The sequence below is a fragment of the Equus caballus genome, chromosome 8, assembly GCF_041296265.1.
Source record: "Equus caballus isolate H_3958 breed thoroughbred chromosome 8, TB-T2T, whole genome shotgun sequence".
In the NCBI taxonomy this organism is placed as follows: domain Eukaryota; kingdom Metazoa; phylum Chordata; class Mammalia; order Perissodactyla; family Equidae; genus Equus; species Equus caballus.
Genome location: NC_091691.1, coordinates 17,104,085 through 17,124,263, shown reverse-complemented (window position 1 = coordinate 17,124,263; position 20,179 = coordinate 17,104,085). Strand labels below are relative to the sequence as shown.

The 20,179-nt window shown below is 47.3% G+C and overlaps 1 protein-coding gene across 1 annotated transcript in view; it reads left to right on the top strand.

Annotated features, from left to right (window-relative positions):
• The first annotated feature begins 509 nt into the window (after positions 1 to 509).
• The window catches only part of SRRM4 (serine/arginine repetitive matrix 4), a 151,596-nt gene continuing 131,926 nt past the window's right edge, over positions 510 to 20,179 (top strand). Inside the window, exon 1 of the mRNA XM_023647056.2 lies at positions 510 to 1,146. Coding sequence (XP_023502824.2) covers positions 1,016 to 1,146 — 131 coding nt within the window. The 5' untranslated portion in view covers positions 510 to 1,015. The remainder of the gene's footprint in view (positions 1,147 to 20,179) is intronic.

Genomic DNA, 20,179 nt, shown 5'->3' with positions numbered 1-20,179 from the left:
GCGTGCACAGATGTAGCGCTGCGCCCCTCTGCGGGCGAGGACCCGGCTCGGCAGATGGCGAGAAGCCGAACTGGTGATGGATTGTCCATCAAATGGCACTTTCTGGGTGGTGGGGATCTCTCGGAGCCCAGGCACAAAGAGGAATGCAGGGGACCCCCTTTGCTGGTGTAGGCAGTCCCTCCCAGAAGTGGGGGGGTGCGGGGTGGGGGGGCAGATTGGCATGGGCGGATAGGTTAAGTTTTTTACTTCTCCCCCTCTGTAGAAGATCTGTTACAAGACTTGCATAGGGGCTGGGCGGGGGGAGTCGGCCGGGTCCAGAGGGCACGCAGGGAGGGGTGGAAGAAGGCCGGCGATGGTGGGGGAGGAGAGCGGGCTAGGAAGCAGGATCTCCTGCCTGGTTCCGATCGGGGTGCGGGGATTGCTTCTTTAAGGGGTCAGCGCTGCAACTCCGTCGCCGCGGGGCCCTGGTGACAGGCGCACGCCCCGCCCTTTCTCCTCCCAAGACCTGCGGGCTTTTGTTATGCAGATGGCGGCAGGAGGCAGAGCCGGAGGAGGAGGGAGTTGGTGGCGAGGAGGAGAGACGGAGAGGGGGGAGGAAAGTGCAGCTCGCGCGACCAGCCTCCTCTTCCAACGTCACATTGTGCGAGAGACAAAACCCGGGCGCGCCTGAGCTCACACGCGCACGCACACACAGACGACCCCGTCGCCTCTTCTCTCCCGGCGCTGCCCTGAAAGCCAGCCCTGCCTTCCTTTCCTGGGGCGCGGAGGCTCAGCAAGCTCAGAGCGCAGACCAGAGCCAACCCAGAGGGCGAAGAAAGCCGGCGGACAAGCCTTCTTTCTCCCCTGCCTTCCCCTGGCTGAGGCGCCCCATCCCCCGCCCTGAACCCCGATCTCTCGCACCGCACCCCTCTGGGTGTGACACGGACAAGGCCCGGAGCCGGGTGTGCCCCCGGTTGGAATCCGCGTTTCAGCACTTCGGACAGCGCCCGAGCGCCCTGGCCCCTTCGGGTTGGCTATGGCGAGCGTTCAGCAAGGCGAGAAGCAGCTTTTTGAGAAGTTCTGGCGAGGAACCTTTAAAGCTGTGGCCACCCCGCGTCCCGAGAGCATCATTGTAGCCAGCATCACGGCCCGCAAGCCGCTGCCAAGGTAATGACCTCCTTCTTAAGAGGGGACACCCTGATGGTTCCCCTTTCTGGCCTGTGCCCCAGAGCCCTCAGGATTGGATGCAGGCAGCTGGGCCAGGGCGCCTGTCTTTTCTCGTCACTACTCGGTATCTCCCGCTGGAACATGGGAACTAATTGCTTATAGGAGGTGGAAGCTGGTGAGAAGGGCCAGGGAGTCCTTAGGAGGAGCAACACTCAGTGGTCTGCTGACCTGGCAGCTTCCATTCAAGAGGTTTTTTACTTTCTTAGAGTGGGCGGTGTAGGTGGGATACAACTTGATGGAGAAACTTTTCTTGGTATCACAGAGCTCAGAGGACAGGGGCAAGAAGGAATGGTGGATTTGAGGTGGTTAGGAGTGTCGTGAAAGAAGAGAAGATGAGATTTGAACCAGCTCAAGCAGTATTCAGAGATAGTGGCACATTCTATACTCAGCTCAGAAACTAGCGAGCTCTGAACATTTTCACAAAAGCCCATATGCTGTTCTCTCAAATACAGCCTAAACAGCACCCTCCTCCACGCCTTTCTGGCTGCTGCTGCTGCTGCTGAATTCTCTCCTCTCCAGCCTCCAAAACCTGGACTCCGAGCTCAAAAGTCAGGGAGGAGCCTTCCAAGATCTTGAAGATGGTCTTGGAAGAGTTTTATTTGGCTTTTCAAAAAGGACTTGATTGCTTTGAACTCAGGGATGACAACAGATCCTTAGATGGTGGAAATAGTGTGATAGGCGAGAATAAGGAAAGAAGTGAAGGAAAGGCAGAAAGAGGGAGAAGAGGATGTGGGCTGAGACAGAGAGGAGGTTGGGGAAAACAGAAGCATTCCAAAACAGAGAAAACTCAATTCTCTTTATAAATCATCCAATTTAGAGGAGTTTGAGAATGAAAGGAACAAGGCTGTGCCCTCTGTCAGGGAAAATCAAGGCGGTATGAAAACTCATCTTTTGCTGGTGTTGGATGAGTGGTTCCGTGAGAGAAAAAGAAAGAAGTGGACCAGGGGAGACGACGTGGAGGATTTATTAATCCTGGCAGGCTACATTAGGGAGTAGATTGAAAACATGTCTGGGAAAGTGCTTCGGACAGGATGCCTGTTCTGGCACAACTGAATCTGAACTTTGCAGAGGGTGTGGGGTGGACGACAGGGCATCATATCTAAAGAATCAAACTCAGACTGGAGAACTTTTCGCAGTCTGATAGGGTCTTCGCTCATACAGTTCTTTAGAAAAATGGGTGCCCCATGCTGGGAATGGGTGGACTAGAAACATGGTGGGCACAAGCGTCAGCAGCAACCAGTATTTGTGGGGGTGGGGGGAACCTTCTGACATAGGCTGGAGAAGAAGAACAATAACACCAAATGCTGTCAAAAGCTGAGGTTTCTGTGCTTTGTAGAGAGTTTTGACATCAGCAGTTTTATCTTCCTGGGTTTCTGCCATCCATTCCACCTCCGGAGTGCACCTACTGTTGGCAAAGCATGTGTTGGCCAAAGAATGTGCCCTTGTGGAAGAGACCAAAGGGAATTTCACTGGAAACCAGAAGTGTGGCATTTGGTCCAGAGTCTTCCATGTATTTCAGGGGTACAGGGAGAGGAGAGAAGATTCCTGGTAGTATTTTAATTCAGAAAATGCCTAATGGCCACCTAGCTTGGTATCTTCACCCTTTGCCTGTCACTCTGTTACTGCTGTGCCCTTTTCTTGGTCATGTTCTCAATCATATGAATTGCCCACAGTGTCTCCCAACTCTCATGCTTTCTGTAGCATTATAAAAATCCTAATTTAATCCATCTGAGACCCATAATAACCAACCCTTCCTACCCAGGTGTCATTTCACTCTCGGTGCCTTTTAATGTCCTGGGTCTCCTTTGCCCTGGAAACCACTCCTGAGGTGAAAGTCTGAGCCATAAACCCCTAATTTATGTCATGCTGGAAGGATTCTCTTCAATACTTCTCTACTGTGGCTTCTTTGTAGAATAGATTCCAGTTTTATAGCTGTTACTCCTGGTTTGGGGTGGAGAGTGAGCAGGGAGTATTTGTATTCAACTCTTCAGGAAAGGCTGGGATTGAGTTGTCTTTTAACAGACTGTCTATAAAACTCAAATCATCTTCATTCTCATCCATGCCAGCCACATCCAGTGATGGTCAATTTCCACCTCCTTTTTAACGTTCAATACTTACTAAAGGGTGAAATTACCACGTTTCTAAAGCAGAGTTCTTAAGAAGGAAAGAGATAGAGACACTGGCATAGCATGAGCTGGGCCCCAGTGGCTTCCTCTGGAGGCAATCTGGGGACTTGGTCTCATCAAAAATGTTGTTTAGTTCCATGAGTCAAGCCCAGCTCCCAGATCTGCAGGGAAATGGGGGAGGGGGTGGAAAAACCACAAGCCAGTCCTATTGGTTACACACTTAATATTTGTTTATAGATGAGGGCTACCCCCTGAATGAACTTCGCTAGGATATTTTAAGTCTATCTTTGAAGATAATTTAGTGCCAGGATGGAAACTTACATTCAATTTGTTGATTTCACAGCAATACGCATACATCATCCATCCGCACTCCAAGCCAGACCTCCCCTGGTCCCCCCTTCCTCTCCCCCTCTGTGAGGCATACTTGATGAGGCAATAACTTTATAATGTATCAAATTGCAAGCAGATGTCTGACTCAAATGTCAGAACAGTATAGCAGAGTGGGAGGCAGTATATCATAGTGGTTAAGAGCTCAGACCTGAGTTTCAGACAAGCCTGTATTCCTGTCCTGGCTCTACCATTTAGCTGAGAGTCCTAGATGAGTGGCTCTACCTTGCTGAGCCTGTTTTGTCAGCTTGAAAATAGGAGTAATAATGGCAGCTGTCTCAGACAGCGCGTTAGGAGGATTGCCCACAGTGTGTGGCGCATAGTGACTGTTTGATACACGTTGCCTGTAAAACAAACAGTTCAGAGCTTATAATGGCCAAAGGAAATCAACAATTCCTTCCGGTATTGTGTTTTTCATGCCTACCCATTTCTCTCCCAGATAATGCTGACAATAAAAACTGTGGGATTCAACTCCAGATGGACAACTACATTGAGATGGAATTAACACACAGGAGGTAGAGTGGGAGTGGTCCCATAATTGACTTCCCTGAGGGAAGGTTAGCTGCTTTCTATCTTTCAGTTAGAGGGTGGGAGGCTGGTGAAGAATTACCTGGATTCAGAATTGATTGGCACAGCATCTTTACAGAGCATTCTTTTGGTTTGTTTAGAGATGACCAGGTATTGCCAGTCTAGAGAAGGCTCAAACTCCTTGAAAAGGACAGTTTTAATCCCTAGTTCCATCAAATGTAGAGTGACTATGTAATTTATCATTCATTTCAAGCGTGAAAGGGGTTGCTGTGAATAGTTATTTCGGGATGAAAGATCTAACAGGGACCATCCCAGGCAAGCCAGGATGGGGATTGCCATAGTCAAACCTCGTCCTATACCAGCTGGAAGAGAGCCAGCACGAATCAATAAGATACTTGGAGGGTAAGAGACCCCCTCTTTTGTCCCCACCGAAGAAGTATAGTCATTTTGCGTGGCATTAATTAATTCTCTGTTAATTTCTTAGTCCACAAAAGTTTGTACCCAAGAAGTTTAGGCTCAAAGTGGAAAACCTAGTGTTTGAGGCCAGCTCAAATGGTAATAATAATATCGACAAGCAGTCGTTGAGGACTTCATGAACATGTAGAAATCACTGGAAATTAGCCTATCAATTGTTTGTGGGTCCATGAGTGTTTGTAAAGGGCTAGAAAGGCAGCCCTCTTAAATGAAAACAGCGTTCCCTTTAAAATTCTTTTGGCAAGCTATTAATTTTCTTTGAGAATCTTTTCTATGCAGAATAGTCCAGAAGCAGACTTCAGCCTAGTCCCTGTCCAAAGTGTCATAAATTCCAAACTATTGGAGATTTTACTGCATAAAGGGAAAGATGGCCAAATTGTGAGGCAGGAAAAATGCCTTTGAACCATTTAATTCAAGACTTCCCTTTGTGCCAAGGGATCAGTTAGCACATTGGTGCTGACTCTGTGCCCGGGAGCAGAGTGAGGGGCTGTTGGGAGGTGATTTCCTGACATCCTGTGGCTGAAAACCAGTGTCCTGAGGGTCATGGAGAATGCTTACCCTGGCAATGAATGAGTATGTTTCTCTGGGAAGCGAGTATTATTGTTCTGGTCAAACCTTTCTCCTTCTGAAAGGTGAAATTTGTTGAATGGTGTACAGGAGTCAGTGGAGGGGGGGTGTCATTTCTGACACTGCTCTTTTCATTTGGCAACTGTCCTATCTTAGAGACCTGGGCTGCAGTAGATGTTGGATACATTCATCGAATGAGTACACATCGTGCAAATCCAGCATCAGAATAGTTCTCTCCCGGCCTCACCCCCAATCCTGACATGGAGATTCTGATCAATGCAACCCGGGAGACACACATACTGCAAATGGATTTGACTCTCGCTGGTCTCACAGTGAAGCTCTCTAGATATAGATGTCTGTCTGGTTGGGTGAGTAGACATGTTGGCAGGAAGTGTGGGGCAGGAAGTCAGACTAAATGCCACCTGGAAGTGCTTTCCAGGCCTATGTGAGTCTCCATTGACTCCACCCTGACTCTAGGCCACCAAAAAGGGGGAACCTCCCTAAAAGCCAACTCTTATAATGAGGAAAGAGGCCAGGGTCGTGTGCCTTCTGCTCCATGAGCACCTCAGGCATGCCTCCGGGCCGCAATCAATTTTAAAAACATCCTTTCTTCCAGAGTGGCTGGATTTGCCTTCCTGTGAGGTGGAGGAATTGGCAGGAGTTTCACAAAACCAGAGTTCTTTGTTAGTTGTAAGACTTTCTCTGAGGTGTGAGAGAAGATTTCTGAGGTGGAGGAAGTAGAATGGTTAACAGCCTGGGCTCTGAAGTCAGATCTAGCCAGGCTGAAATCCTGCTGGGCGGCTTCCTAGCTTTGGAATCTTCCAGTTGCTTCACCTCTCGGTGCCTCAGTTTCCCCACCTGTGAAATACTCATCTCACAGGGCTGTCGTGAGGAATGAATGGGACAGTTCATATAAAGGACACAGCACAGTGCCTGGCACAGGCCAAGACTCCCTAAATGGTGCTCTTGTTGCCATGACAGGAGCTACCTGGTGAAGGGAGTGGGAGGCGGTGCTGAGCCCCCCACCGCCTGGGCTGGGGTTGCTTGGTGATGATGGTTGGGGTTCCTTGGCCTTGCCACTTGACCTCCCCAGTGCTCTCTATTCATTTTTAGGTATGGTTTTGGCATTCCCTAAAGAGCCACTGGAGATGTGCAGAGCTGTTTAAAAAATCGGACAGGCCCGATAGCAAACTAATCAAAAGAAATGTTTCCTTTTACTGTTTGCAAACACTTCACGGCTACGTGACTCTTGGCAAGCAGCTTGACCTTCTCAGTCTTGGTTTCCTCATCCATAAAATGGGACTAATAATAGCAGCCACCTCCAAGTGCTGTTGAGAAGACCGAATGGGCTAATTTATGGAAAGTGCTGCTTGGCACACAGTAAGGGCTCCATTAACGTTAGCTCTTACTATTAATAATAAATTATAGTTTTTATTATGACTACATGCCAGGCTTATCAGGGAGGAAAAGATGAATGAAATGCAGTTGCTCTCTTTGAGGACCTCGGAGCTGAGCAGCAAAGGTAGACACCAACACGAGATATGAGACATGGGCAGACGGTGTTCAGTACTATAATGTAAGTAGGAACAATGGAAGGGACTGTGGAAAACCAGAGGACGGAGAGACCCTGAAGGAGGAATAGAGACTCTTGCTTATCATCACAGAGTTACCCTTGGTTATCTGACCTGTAAAATGGGAATGATTCTTTTATTTCATCAATTTTACCTATAAACGCAAGGGATGACCAGAATGAATAAAGCCTTTATGCACAATAGACCCTCAAGAAAGACCTTTCCTTTTCCCAGGAGGAAAAGCAGGTCCAACTCTCTGAAGGGGACGTTATCTGCTGGGAGAGTGTAGGTAGTGCTAATGAAAGGGGGCTGTGGACTGGAACTACCTCTATTATATAAGTGTTCCAACTCCCCTGCCATTGGCTCAAGGATGCAAATGCTGGTGTGGGCCATTAGGCTTCTTGTCCTTCATGGTCTAGCTCTGGCTAATATGAAAGCCGGTCTGCATTCCCTGAGCAACCAGTGATGGTGGGGGGATTGGAGTGAGCCCACCCATGTCGAAGATAAAATAAACCACAGGGGAATGAATGTGCAAAGTGGAGGAAGCCGCCTGTGTGTGGCTGAAAAACAAAGTTGTACTTTCATTCATTCAACAGTTTTATTGAGCTCCTATTCGATGTAGCAATGAATAACATGAAGTCCTTGCTTTCATGGGGGAGAAAGACAACAAAGGAAGAAAGAAATAATATAAGACGAGGTGGCAATAGGGCTTTAAAGAAGCATAAAGCAGGGGAAAGGGACAGAGGGTGAGGGAAGGGGCTGCTTTGTTGGATGGAGTGGTTGGGGACCTGAATGAAGGGAGGGAGCAAACCATGAGGATAACTGGGGGAAGGTGTTTGAGACAGAGGGACCGGCAAGTGCAAAGGCCCTGGGGTGAAAGCATGCTTGGTGTATTTGAGGAGTAGCAAGGAAGTCAATGTGGCTGGAGAAGAGTGAGTGAGGGGGAGACAGACAGGAGATGACTCTCTAGGTGCGGGCAGGAAGCAGATCAAGCAGTTAATCTTCTAAGGCAGTTAAGGACTTCCCAGTCCTCAGCTCCTAAGCTGGGGGCCGGGAGGGGCTCCTGCCCTCTCAGTCAGGGTCCTGGGTCTGATCTACTTCTCTCGGCTCCTCTCTGCCAACTCTAACGCCACCAGCGATGACTTTGAATAGCAATGTCAGAAGCTTAGCTGGGCCCGTTCGTGTGTTATGGACAAGCATGAAATTTACAATGTCTCTGATTGTGATCAATCAGATTAGGAAATTGAAAAAGACACTCTACAGACTTCCAAACAGCAGTGGCAAATCTCGTTCCCATGACAGTGGGGGTCTGGTCTATCTGATCCGTGTGCAAATCTCGACCATCGCTTGTGCCCAGTGGCCCCCTTCACTGCACACCCTTGAAGCCACAGTCGGCTCGCTCTCTCTCTCTCCCCCTCTCCCACTCCCACTTGAAATTTCGCTGAGGGAGCTCCCATATGCCACAGCCTGTGTGCGGAGCTCCGTGAAATAAAACGCGGAATTAAGATGTCATAGAGACAAAGCCAAACCAAATACAGGAACAATGGCGAACCCTAAAACAGTCATTAAGCAATTCATGTCTAGATGTGTCTGTTCAAAACAAATATTAAGATCCTCTGGACGCAAATGTTTCTCATCAGGAGAGTCCCCAAGTTGCCGGATTCCCAGGGCTTCCATCCCGCCGACAGCTTTGCTGAGCAGAAACCCCTACAGATCACTGTTCTGTGGCTTCATTAAAAGTTAAGCTCAGGCGGGTGAGCTGGAATTTTACAAGATAGTCACCACTCCTACAGGAAGAGAGGTGCCATCTGGGCCTGATGTGTGTGTATTCATGGTATGTGTGCACACGCTCACGCACGGCGGGAATGTGTGTGCCGAGCTTCTTATGCTCTTCTGTGCCCAGCCTGTGCTGAGCATGTTTCGTCTGTTATCTATTCCATCCTCACAATAACTCCAGGAGAGAAGCATTTTTAAGACCCTATTGTACAGATGAGGAAACTGAGGCTCAGCGAGTGGCAGTGACCTGCTCAAGGACACAGGGCTGGTGAGAGTCAGAATTGGGACAAGAGCCCAGAACTCTTAACTGATGTGTTTACAGTCGAGTACACTTTGCAAAGGAGGAAAAACAGACCCGGAAGGTGAGGTGTGGCTTGTCCAAGGTCACATGGTTTGTAAGTGATGAAGCCAGGATGTGAATCAGGTCTGCCCGATTATAACTATGTTCTTCCCAACCTGCTGCGCTTCCTGTCTCTGTGGCTTGGGCGTTAAGATTGTACGTGTTTTTGTTGTGTTTTGCTCATTGTGTTTTATGTCCAATCAGCTTAGGCATTTGTCATTGTTATAATCTCATCTCATTACAGTCCATCCTTACCCCCTTATCCATTCTCCACATTGGGCCAGAAGGACCGCTTTGAAAAGCAAGTCAGACCATATGCCCTCTCCCTCCCCCCATCTAAAGCCCTCCATCACTATCACTTGGTTTATAGAATACAGAGCTGACTCTCTGCCAAGGCCTGAAGTCTCTTTATGGTCCAGCGCCTGCCTGCCTCCCCAAGATCATTTCTAAAATGCTGCCCCTCACTTCATCTGCTCTGGCTGCACCCCACTCCTTTTAGTTACTCAAATTTTTTATGCCTTTCCTGCCACAGGGCCTTTGCACATACTGCCAGGAAAGTTCTCCCTCTTCCCTCATGCCTAATTTATACCTACTCTACTTTGAAATCTCAGCTCCAATGCTTTTTCCTTAGGCAATCTTTCCACAATGTTCCAGACTAGGTCACACCCCACATTACAGACTTTCTTATCACTGTAGTACCTCTTTGGTTCTCAACGCTTTTGTAATTTTATATTGATTTGTGGGATCATTGGTTAAAGTGTTAATAGACTGAGAGCATCAGGAGGATGGGGATTGTGTCTCTTTTCTCATTGGTGTATCTCTTTCACCTGATACATAGCAGGGATGCACACAAATATTGATTGAATGCATGAATTGTAACACTTTCCCCTCATCAGATCATTTTCATGCCTAATAGTCTGAACCATATGGGGTTGCCAATATTCAAAACCAGAAATGCTATTTCCTTTGATTCTCAGGAGAACTGTTTGAACTATTGAGGATGGGGACCATGTCTGTTTCCTTCCTTGCTGTATCTCAGCACCTAGGACAGTGGCACATGGTTGGGGATCTTTAGATGTTTGTTGAATGAATAATTAACGAGGGCATGCAGGTATAAGGTCGTGGTACAGATGCGGAAACTCAGAGACCTGCAGAGGTACAGCATCCGAATTTTAGAGCTAAAGGACCTTAGAGATCATCCAATCTCCTCATTTTACATGTGGAGCACAGAGGGCTAATGTTTTATAATATTCATAATGTATTGGAACAACAGCGTGCATGCATAATTTATAAATAAATACACATATATGGGGATTTCATTCTCAAAATTTCTTACCGAGAGAGATATGAGATCAAAAGATCTTTAGGGGCCGTTGATCTGACTCAGCTCCTCATTTTGCAGATGGGGAGACTGATTCCCACAAAGGCGGAGGCTTTGCCCCAGGTCCGTAGCCTGAGTCAGCCTGGGTGAGCTCTGGGATCAGTGGAGTGTTTGCTCAACAGCAAGGTTTGTGTTTGAACTTCCCTGCTGTGATCAGGTGACCAGACACCGCTCTCTCTTGCCACCCGCCGCCCCACTGTGAGATCTGGCATCCTGCCCCATAAAGGCCTCCTGTGGCATATGCTGCTCAGAGCCTAGTCTGGGGACCCTGATGAGAGGTCCATCTGTACCCACCCTGTGCCTAGCAGAGCAGGTGAGCAGCCCTGGCTGTTTCTGGGATCATATTTCAGAGCTTCCAGCTGATAAGGAGGCTTTTGTTTGCTCAGGCTCCCTGCCCCAGCCTCCCTTTCATGGCCAGGTGGCAGGTGATTCTGGGGCCCAGCCCACTCCCGGAGCGGGTGGATATCTTGGCCCAGGACACCTATGTACCATGTGGACAGTTGTTTCTAGCAGGAAGTCATCATCAAAATAACACGTCCCGATGGTCAGCTCCTTATCAAGCAGGGTCCCCTCACTGTGGCATTTAGTCCACAGACAGGATGGGAGGAGGACCAGAGGGGGCATTTGAGAAACTCAAATACAGCCTCTTTATAGCTGGGGAGACTAAGGCACACGGCGTTCCATGGAGCATCAGAAGGTTAACGCCAGAGCTGTAGCTGAAATATGGGCCACCCGACACTCAGTTCTAGGACAGCACACTGCTCAGAGTCTCTTGGAGAAGAAGGCAGGAAAATTAATTTATTCCCATTTTACAAAGAGGACGAGTGAGGCTCAGAGATACGAAGTGATTTGCCTAAAGTCACACCATGAAATAATGATATATTGTTATTATTGGTGCTGTCGTGGTTAAAAAAATGACTATTGATCTCATTTGATCCTCACAACAGTAAGGACCATTTTTATGTCCATTTTGCAGATGAAGAAACCGAGGCTCAAAGTCTTATAAAGACTCAGAATAAACCCTGGGTCTCTTGACTCCAAGTTCAGCGTCTCCATCCCACTGTGGGTCAGAATCTCTGATGCCAAAAGCATGGGGGGAATGACATGACCATCTGTGGTCATTGGCCAGCCTGCACTGCCAGTGTGGCCCCCATTAACCCCTCCCCCTTTACCTCCACCTTATCACTGAGAGTACTAGCCTCATCTCCTTTTCAACCGCCCCAGTATATCCTACAGCTTTTTCCAAAGTGAGGAATCTCTTAGAGTAGCAGGGATTGGAGTGGGACCCCAAAACTGCAAAAGGGGACCCAGTGCTCAGGAGCCTTAGGAAGAAGCATCATTGTACCCTATCACTGCAGGGCTTAAACGGAGTGGAAATGGTCCCCAAGCTGCAGTGGGAGAAGCGTGAGTCTGGGAGTCTTTCCATGGGGAAGGTTACGTACGACTCCAAAAGAAAGATCATCTTGGCAACTAAAAGAGTTATGGGTGGCCTGAAGAGTCTTCTAGTCCCGCCCCGCCTAACTCTTCATTTTATGGAAGAAATCCAACAACCCAGAGTAGTTAAGTAACTTGCCTAAGGTCTCACAGGCAACTAATGCCATAGACAGTGGGCTCATTTTAGAGCACCTGTGGGTTCCAGGGAAGAGAAAAAGAGCTAATATGATTGTCATCTGTTGCCTGCACCCATCTGCCCCAGAACAGTGGCTGTTCCATCCCAGACCTACAGCATTTATGGCCCTTTAGTAAATTAACTCTCAAACTGTCCCCAGCGGTGGTTTGAATGCAGGAGCTAGAGACTGATCTAAGTGCTCCTAGATGCTTTTGATGTTTTCCATCAAAAAGACAAGGACTTCCGTCTTGTGGCTTGGGCAAGATGCCATCGAAGCCACCCTGATGTCTATTTGCTACCTCCCACTCTGGTCCAAAAGAGCCTCTTGCCTTCCCTCTCCCTGGGAAATTTTGGTGCCCTGCATCCCTGCTCTCAGCCGCTGCCCATCCATCCCGAAGGAAGGCATCACCTCCTCTTCACCCAGCAGACATTACCTTGACACATGCCAATGGAGGGGGTTGCATAACTGCATGCGTTCAGGCTCTGTGGTTCATGAGCTTGGTTTGAATTCTACTCCACCATCTATTAGCTATGTGACCTTGGGCAAGTCACTTCACTACCCTCAGTGACCTCTTCTAGAACATGGAGACAAAAATCTCTAACTTGGGTGATTGCGGACTCCTGGTATGACTATTTGGAATGGTTGCCTGTGGACATCAGGCTCATGTTCAAAAGAGAATCAGTTTGCTGGAGGGCGAGGGCAAAAAGACACTAAGATTATACACCCAGTCAAGAACCCTAAATATCAGAGCTCATGGGTTCCATTCCCTTTTAGATATATGGAAGAAGTAAGGCTCAGAGAGAGAGATGCACTTGCCCAAAGTCACACAGTGAATCAGAATCCAGGTCTCCTGCCTCCCAGGGTTCATTTCTCTGCCTCAGTGACCTCATGAATGTCAATTTTTCAACTTCTTCATCTGTCAAAGTTTTAATAATAGCTACTAATAATAGTTTCTGTTACTGTATGCCCATAGTTACTGTAATAGTTACTATACATAATTGTTACTATAGGCCCATCACTGAGCAAAATGCTTTATCTGCAATATATCATTTAATCCACTCGACCATCCTTTGAAGTAGTTAGATACTATGACTATTCCATTTTGTAGATGAGGAAATTAAGCATCTGAGAGGTAAGTAACTTGCCTAAACTCACACAGCTAGGTAATGTCAGAGATGTGATTTGAATCTTGTGCTGGTAATTCTTATTAACTCCTGTTGGGAATACTTGCCCTGTCAACCTCCTGGCACAGGAAGGAAAGATCAGAAAAATTAGAAGCACCATATAGATATGAGGAAGTTCTTTTCTTTTTCTTTTTGTTCAGGAAGATTAGCCCTGAGCTAACATTTGCCGCCAATTCTCCTTTTTTGCTGAGGAAGATTGGCCCTGAGCTAACATCCAAGCCCATCTTCCTCTATTTTATGTGTGGGATGCTTGCCACAGTATGGCTTGATGAGCAGTGCATAGGTCCACATCCGGGATCTGGGCCGGCAAACCCCAGGCCACAAAGCAGAATGTGCAAACTTAACCACTGCGCCACTGGGCTGGTCTCTAGAAACAAGGAAGTTCTTGACAAGCTGTTCACATTTCTCAATATGGGACTCCATTCTGCTCCATCCCAGTGCCATAGAGATGCATAAGAGAACATGGCTCAGGATGTATGTCCACTGGTACTGCACAGTTTTTATTTATTTATTTATGCATTTATTTATTGAGGAAGATCAGCCCTGAGTTATCATCCACCACCAATCCTCCTCTTTTCGCTGAGGAAGATTTGCCCTGAGCTAACATCCATGCCCATCTTCCTCTACTTTATATGTGGGACGCCTGCCACAGCATGGCTTGATAAGCGGTGCATAGGTCTGCACTTGGGATCTGAACCAGCGAACCCTGGGCCTCCGAAGTGAAACGTGCGAACTTAACCACTGCGCCACCAGGCTGGCCCTTCAGTTTTATTTTTGAGTGAGCAAACTCACTGAGGGAGTTTGATGCTACGTTAGTATAGCAGCCTTCCTAGAAGAAGGTTTTCCCAGGGAAGGGAGAGAGAAACCAGGAGAATAAGCTCTTTTTTTGAGTGGGAAATGTGAGGCTTCTAATTGCAATGCCTACCTCAGTCTGACCCATTTAGGCGCAGCCATTATGCAATCGTGGTCATTCTTCACAGGCACAATACTTTAAACTCGCTGAGAACTTGCATCATACATCCACCCACCCATCATCCATTCATCATATGTTCCCTCATCATCTATTCCTCTATGCAGTTATTTCTCCATCCACCACCTAGGCTCCATCCATCCATCCATCCCTTCATCCATTGATCAAGAAACCATTCATTCATTCACTATTTCATCCATACATTAATCTATTCTCCAGCTATTTGTCCATTCATTCATTTCCCAGTTCTTTTCTTCTCCCATCCACCCATCCGTTTATTCATCCAACCAACCAACCAACCAACCAACCAACCAACCAACCAACCAACATTTATTGAGTATTTATTTCATGCCTTTCTTCACCATTTCTCTCTATTTATGATAAAGTAAGGCTATTCATTTCCTTTAACAGATGATAAGGAATATCAGCTCAGAGAATTTATTTTTCAAGAACTTACAGGCATGAAGCCTGGTTGAACCTGGTCTCCCAGTCTTAGTTCTTTCCGTGACACGTAAAACTTCCGGTGGTTCATTGACGCCTTCATCCAGCACTGAGCTCCTACTAGAGGCAGAGCATAATAATGAATAAAATTTTCTCTACTCTCAAGTTGCTTACCTTCTAGCAGGGGAGACATGTCTATAAATAACTAGCAATTAGCAGGCAGTGCAGGAGTTAATATTGTCAAAAAGACAGTTAAAGTCTGAACAGGTAAAGTGATTTGCCCAAGGTCATACATGTGAGTTGTAATGCCATGCAATTTTAGATAGCTCCTATTCATAAACTAAGCTCTATGCTAAGTAGTTTGTAGATAGTATTTCACTGTATCCCCACCCCAACTCTATGCGGTAGATGCCATTGTCCCCATTTTGTAGGTGGTGGAAGTGGGGCTCAGAGGGTTTAAGCAAGTGGGCCAAGGTTATCACCTTGTAAGGCTCAGAGTTAGGATTCTAGGCCAGATGTGCTTGCTGCTGCAGCCTTTTCTCTTACCCAACACTTTCTTGCCAAGAGGCAAGATATGGAGCGCAAAATTTCACTGGTGGGGCCTGGCTTTTCTCCTGCTTTCAAGTTTCTAGATGATCACTTGAGTGGAAGCTTACCCCACGACTGGGCTCAGGCAGAGGGGGAAGGGACTGCCAAGCAGTGAAGCTGACCTCATGGGGCTGGGTGAGGTGTTGCCCAAGGTATCAATGGTCCCCTCCCACACTGGGAAATCACTCAGAAGGAGAATCGGCCAGCGGGAAGTGCCTTTCATGCTAGAAGTGCTCTTCCCAGCAAGACGATTATTGAACCATCCATGAAGAGGGATAAGCCTTCAAGACAAGGAGACGAGATATTGATAGTTAACCATGTGTTTTCGTGACCAGAGTTAAATTCAAAGATGGCAACGCAGAGGACCACAAGCTGAATCATTGGTGTTGAGGAGGTGGGAGAATAGATACTTGTTGAGCACCAGGATTTCTCACTTCCTTGCACTGACTTGTAGGGCGATTCAAAATAGTTTTACATTGTCAGTGAGAACACAGGCCCTGAGAGGTTATTTTACTTGCCCAAGGTTGCCCAGCTCGGCAGAGCTCTGGCCACTGGCCATCAGTTCACACATGTTACCATGGAGACGTCCGTCATTCCTGACCACGTGGCACCTGTCTGGTCTTTGGGTCTCTCTCCTTCTCTCTCCTCTCCCCAGCCCAGAGGCAATCTCTTTCTATTCTAGAGAAATCTTTATTCTTTTGTGTTTCTTTAAAATTCTCTCCTAAGTCCATAAATCCCATTCTAAAGGCTTTAACTTTCCCAAAAAGCAAAGGCTAAAAGCACTCTCATATTCTTCCTGTTTTCAGCCCTGACACGTCTTCCCATTAGGCAATGAGGGTAGAAGCCACGATCAGCTTAAATGGTAAAAAAGAAAAGGGGAAATATGGGGAGGAAAAAACCCCCACATAGATCAGTATCTCAACATATTACCCCATTTCACATGCAATATCCCTTTTAAGCCCCTTAAGCTTCTGAGACAGGTACTATTATTCTCTCCACTTAACAGATGAGAAAGCTGAAGTTCAGGAAGGTCGTGTAATGTGACTTCTTCAAGGTAGCACAGCTAGGAAGCGGATCCACGATTCAAACCCAAGCTTGTGAGGCTCCAATAGTCAAGATTTTAACCACCGTGTCCTTCTAACTTACTACCTGTGGGGGAAAAACATCAAAATTGCCCAGAGGGGAGAAGTGACTTGCCCCAGATCATTCAGCAAGTGAGCAGAATAGGAGCCAAGTTCACTGATCAGAGGCACATCGATCGGTACCTACATTTAATGGGCACCACCTGCATGCGTCTGAGCCTATGCCCATGCAGTTCGGTCTCTAAGGAGGTTATGCTCATCACCTAAGAAAAAAATTCAAGAGGTAAGAGAGATTCCTTAGAGTGTCAGCCAAACTACAGACCTATGCAAATGAGCGTGTAGAGGGAGAATGGCAAAAGTTCCATAAAAGTTCCATATCAGAGTGTCAATAGCTTCCATCAATTAGTAGTGGTTGCCTGGAGCACTGTGTTAAGATGGCTGCTGGGGCTGCATCTGAGAAGAGTAGTGAGGAGCCCTTAATGGATTTGATGGATTAGTGATTTCTGCCATCAGTGCAGGAAAGGGAGGTGGTAGTATGCGTGTGATTTATTTAGTCCTGGGAAGGGAATGCTACAGCTCTGGGAAGAATCAGATCAAGCACCAGCCATCGAACACTTACTATGCTGTTGGTGCCGTGCTCTTTGCGTTCATTATTTCAATTAATGTCCATCACAGGACACCCTTCCCACATTTTACAGATGAGAAAACAGAACCTCGGAAAGGTGAAATCACTTGCCCAAGGCTAAAGAAGCTAGTCAGTGGCTAACCAGCTCAGATAATTACTGTTAAACATATAAACCATTAGGTTGATGAATAGAAATGTCAATAGATGAGCAATCTCGGAGCCTGTTAATTAGTGTGTGAATGTATATATTTGGCCAGAGGGCTTTATCTTGTTTATCTCCATACACCCAGCAACTAGCACAGGGCCCAGGACACAACTGATGCCCAAGACATACTTACTTAGAACCATGAACAGACATTGTGCTAGACACCCCAGGAGGGGTGGTCTAGAGCGTAGAGAGATTTGGCTATGCATACAGTGGTGTCTGGCCGCATATCCGGTTGTGTGAGCAGTGCGGAATAGGGTGCAGAGGCCAAAGAAAAGACCCCGAGACAGCGTACAGACATATAGGTTTATTAGGACTTACGTACAGGGAATGTCCAGGGACGGCTGGCTGGCTGCAGTTATGCGCCTGCTACTGTAAGCAGAGAAGGGGTTGCTACTATAGGCAGGGGAATAAAGACTCTATATGTGCCAAGAAGGACTGTCCTTGGTACCACCGGCACTCCGGGAAACAGCAGCTCGCATGGAAGGGCTCTGTATTCTTTCAACATGTGATGTTCTTTGAGTGGGATAAGTTAAGATCCAGGTTGGCCCGGCTCTGGATCATTACACATCTCAGAGGGTTGGTGTCCTGCCCAGACGGGGGCCAGGAGGACACATGGTCACAATAGGGCACATAGGCTAGTGCCGCTACAAATGGGAACACGTCTGCTTCAGTGCTTGGCACATGATAAATATCTGTTGAATATTTGTTGGCTATTGGGTGGGCTTCGCACGACAAGGGAGACAGTCCTGGTAAAGACAGGGCTCAAGGACCAGCCTGCCCACTGCTGATCCCAAGATGGCAAGCCAGGCGGACGTTTCATGGTCTCCTCAGGCAAGTCAGGGAGCTGAAGCAGGACAGGAGGAAGAAGCGGGGATCCTGCACCAAGGGAGCTATTTCTGGCTTTGTGTTCCGCCAGCAGGATGGGGAGACTGCAGGGGCCGGATCCACTGCCAGGGCTCTGGAACTCGGAGTCAGGACAATGCCAGCTTCCTCTTGCCCAGAGCACCTGAATGCCATGCAATAGGGAGGGCAGCGGCAAGGTGGTCTCAGGGAGCCCGGTCTTCCCCCACCATATCTTTTCCCAGCTGTGTCGAGCCTCTGTTAAATTTGGGGGTGATTTATCTTATCTGAGGAGTTGGCATATTGCATTTTTAAAGAGCTTTATATTATGAAAGCACTGTGAGATGGGTAGAATTATCTTTTTTTCCATTTCACAGATGAGAAAACTAAGACTAATAGAGTTATTTCTAATAATAACAATAACGGCTACAACAGTGTGAATCAGACGTTGTCCTAAGCCTTTCATATAAACTAACTTGTTAAAGCTTCACGATGCCCTGTAAGACAGGGAACATTCTTATCTCCATTTTGCAGATGAGGAAACTGAGGTTCAGAGAGGTCAAAACTTGCTCAAACCCAGTCCTATCTGACTCCAGAGCCCAAACACTTAACCTTCCTGCTATTCTGCCTCCTTGTCAATCAACTCATTAACTTCTTAATTAACAATTTGCATTTATGTGGTTTTATATTTTGCAAATACTTTATGCGTATTTGTGCCTCTGAGCTGTGCTCTAATACTGTAAGGTGAGTGGAACAGGTATTGTTTCTTTCTTCACACCCTTTGACACATCCAACGTGGTCCCTGAGTTGGGAAAACACTTTCTGCCCTGCTCTGTCCTACACATTGCAGAGTACGTGGGACATATAATACTTGGAACAGCAGCAAAGTCCCCCCTGCACTGTACCATATCGCACTTCCCCAAGCCTCAATTTTATCATCTCTAAAATGGGGAGATAACTTTCTTCCAAGGTTACTGTGAGCTTTGGAGATGATAAATTGGAAAAGCGCCTAACACACCTGGCACATGAAAGAAGCAGCCAGCTGCACCCCTCAGCGCCTGATGTTTTAGAGAAGTGAGCAAATACTTCTCCTGCTGGTTCACTTTAAGGATAGGAGTGAACAACTCTGAGCTGACTGTCTGGAGTTAGCCTGGTCATCTGTCACTGAGGACTAGCACCAAGTTCATTCTTAGCATCCTCTTCTCACTCCTTGCGCAACTAGTCACTGGAAAGGAAGGGACTTGGACCCGGGAGCCTGAAATCTCCAATATGTTTAACCCCAGTGGACCCTGGGTTTCCAGTGACCGGTCCTGTATTAAAGACCTTGGTCATATTGGTCTCCAATTGGGCAAAGCCAGACCAGAGCCTTAGCCAGGATCGTGTTAAAATGCAAGAGGCACCTCTAGGAAAATAGAGGCAAAAAGAAGAACACAGAAAATGTATAAATGTATTTACCATTGGAACATAGACTGACCTTGTGATTACGAGTCATCTAGCCGTGCACAGCCCTATCCTTGGCCTGTAATTTTGCTTGTTCTGGGTTTTCTCAAGAAACAGCTAGAGATGGAGGCATTTCCCCAGAGCCTAACCTAAGTGCAGGCTCAGCACTGTCCATGGTCACAGGGTTGCTTGACCAATAGGGGAACCTGGGAGGCAGGCCACTGGAGGAATGAGGACTTCCTTTCACCTCCCATCTTCTTTCTTATGATTCCATCAGAAACCACTGGAATTGATACCCAGCACTCTTTTTCTCCAAGGAACTCTGACCATGAGAGAGTGTGAGCCGGCTGCTTATACCATTTAGACTCAATATGCAGAATAGGTGTCACCTGGGACATCCCAAGAAGGTCATTAATGAGAATAGTGTAGTTAGGGTTAGGCAAGACTAGCGGCTATAACAGATAAACCCTGGGGTCTCAGTTGCTTAATCCAATCCAATCATTTCTTGCTCCTATCTTACTCCTATGTGGGTTGAAGGAGGGCTTTGCTCCATGAAGCCATACAGGGACCCACCTCCAGAACATAGCTTCAAGGTTACGGGGCGCGATTCAGCTGGGAGAGGAGGAAAGTGAACCAAGGTGGAGAGGTCCCACTTGCTCTTAACTGCCTCAGCCTGGAAGTGACTTCTCTTTACATTCCATTGGCAGAAGCTAGTCACAAGCTCCCACCTAGGTGCTAAGAGAACTGGAAAGTGTAATCTGGTAGCAATGTCTGGGTGAAAAGGGAAGGAAGTCTGGTGCAGCCTCTCTCATATATAGGAATTGCCTTTCATCCC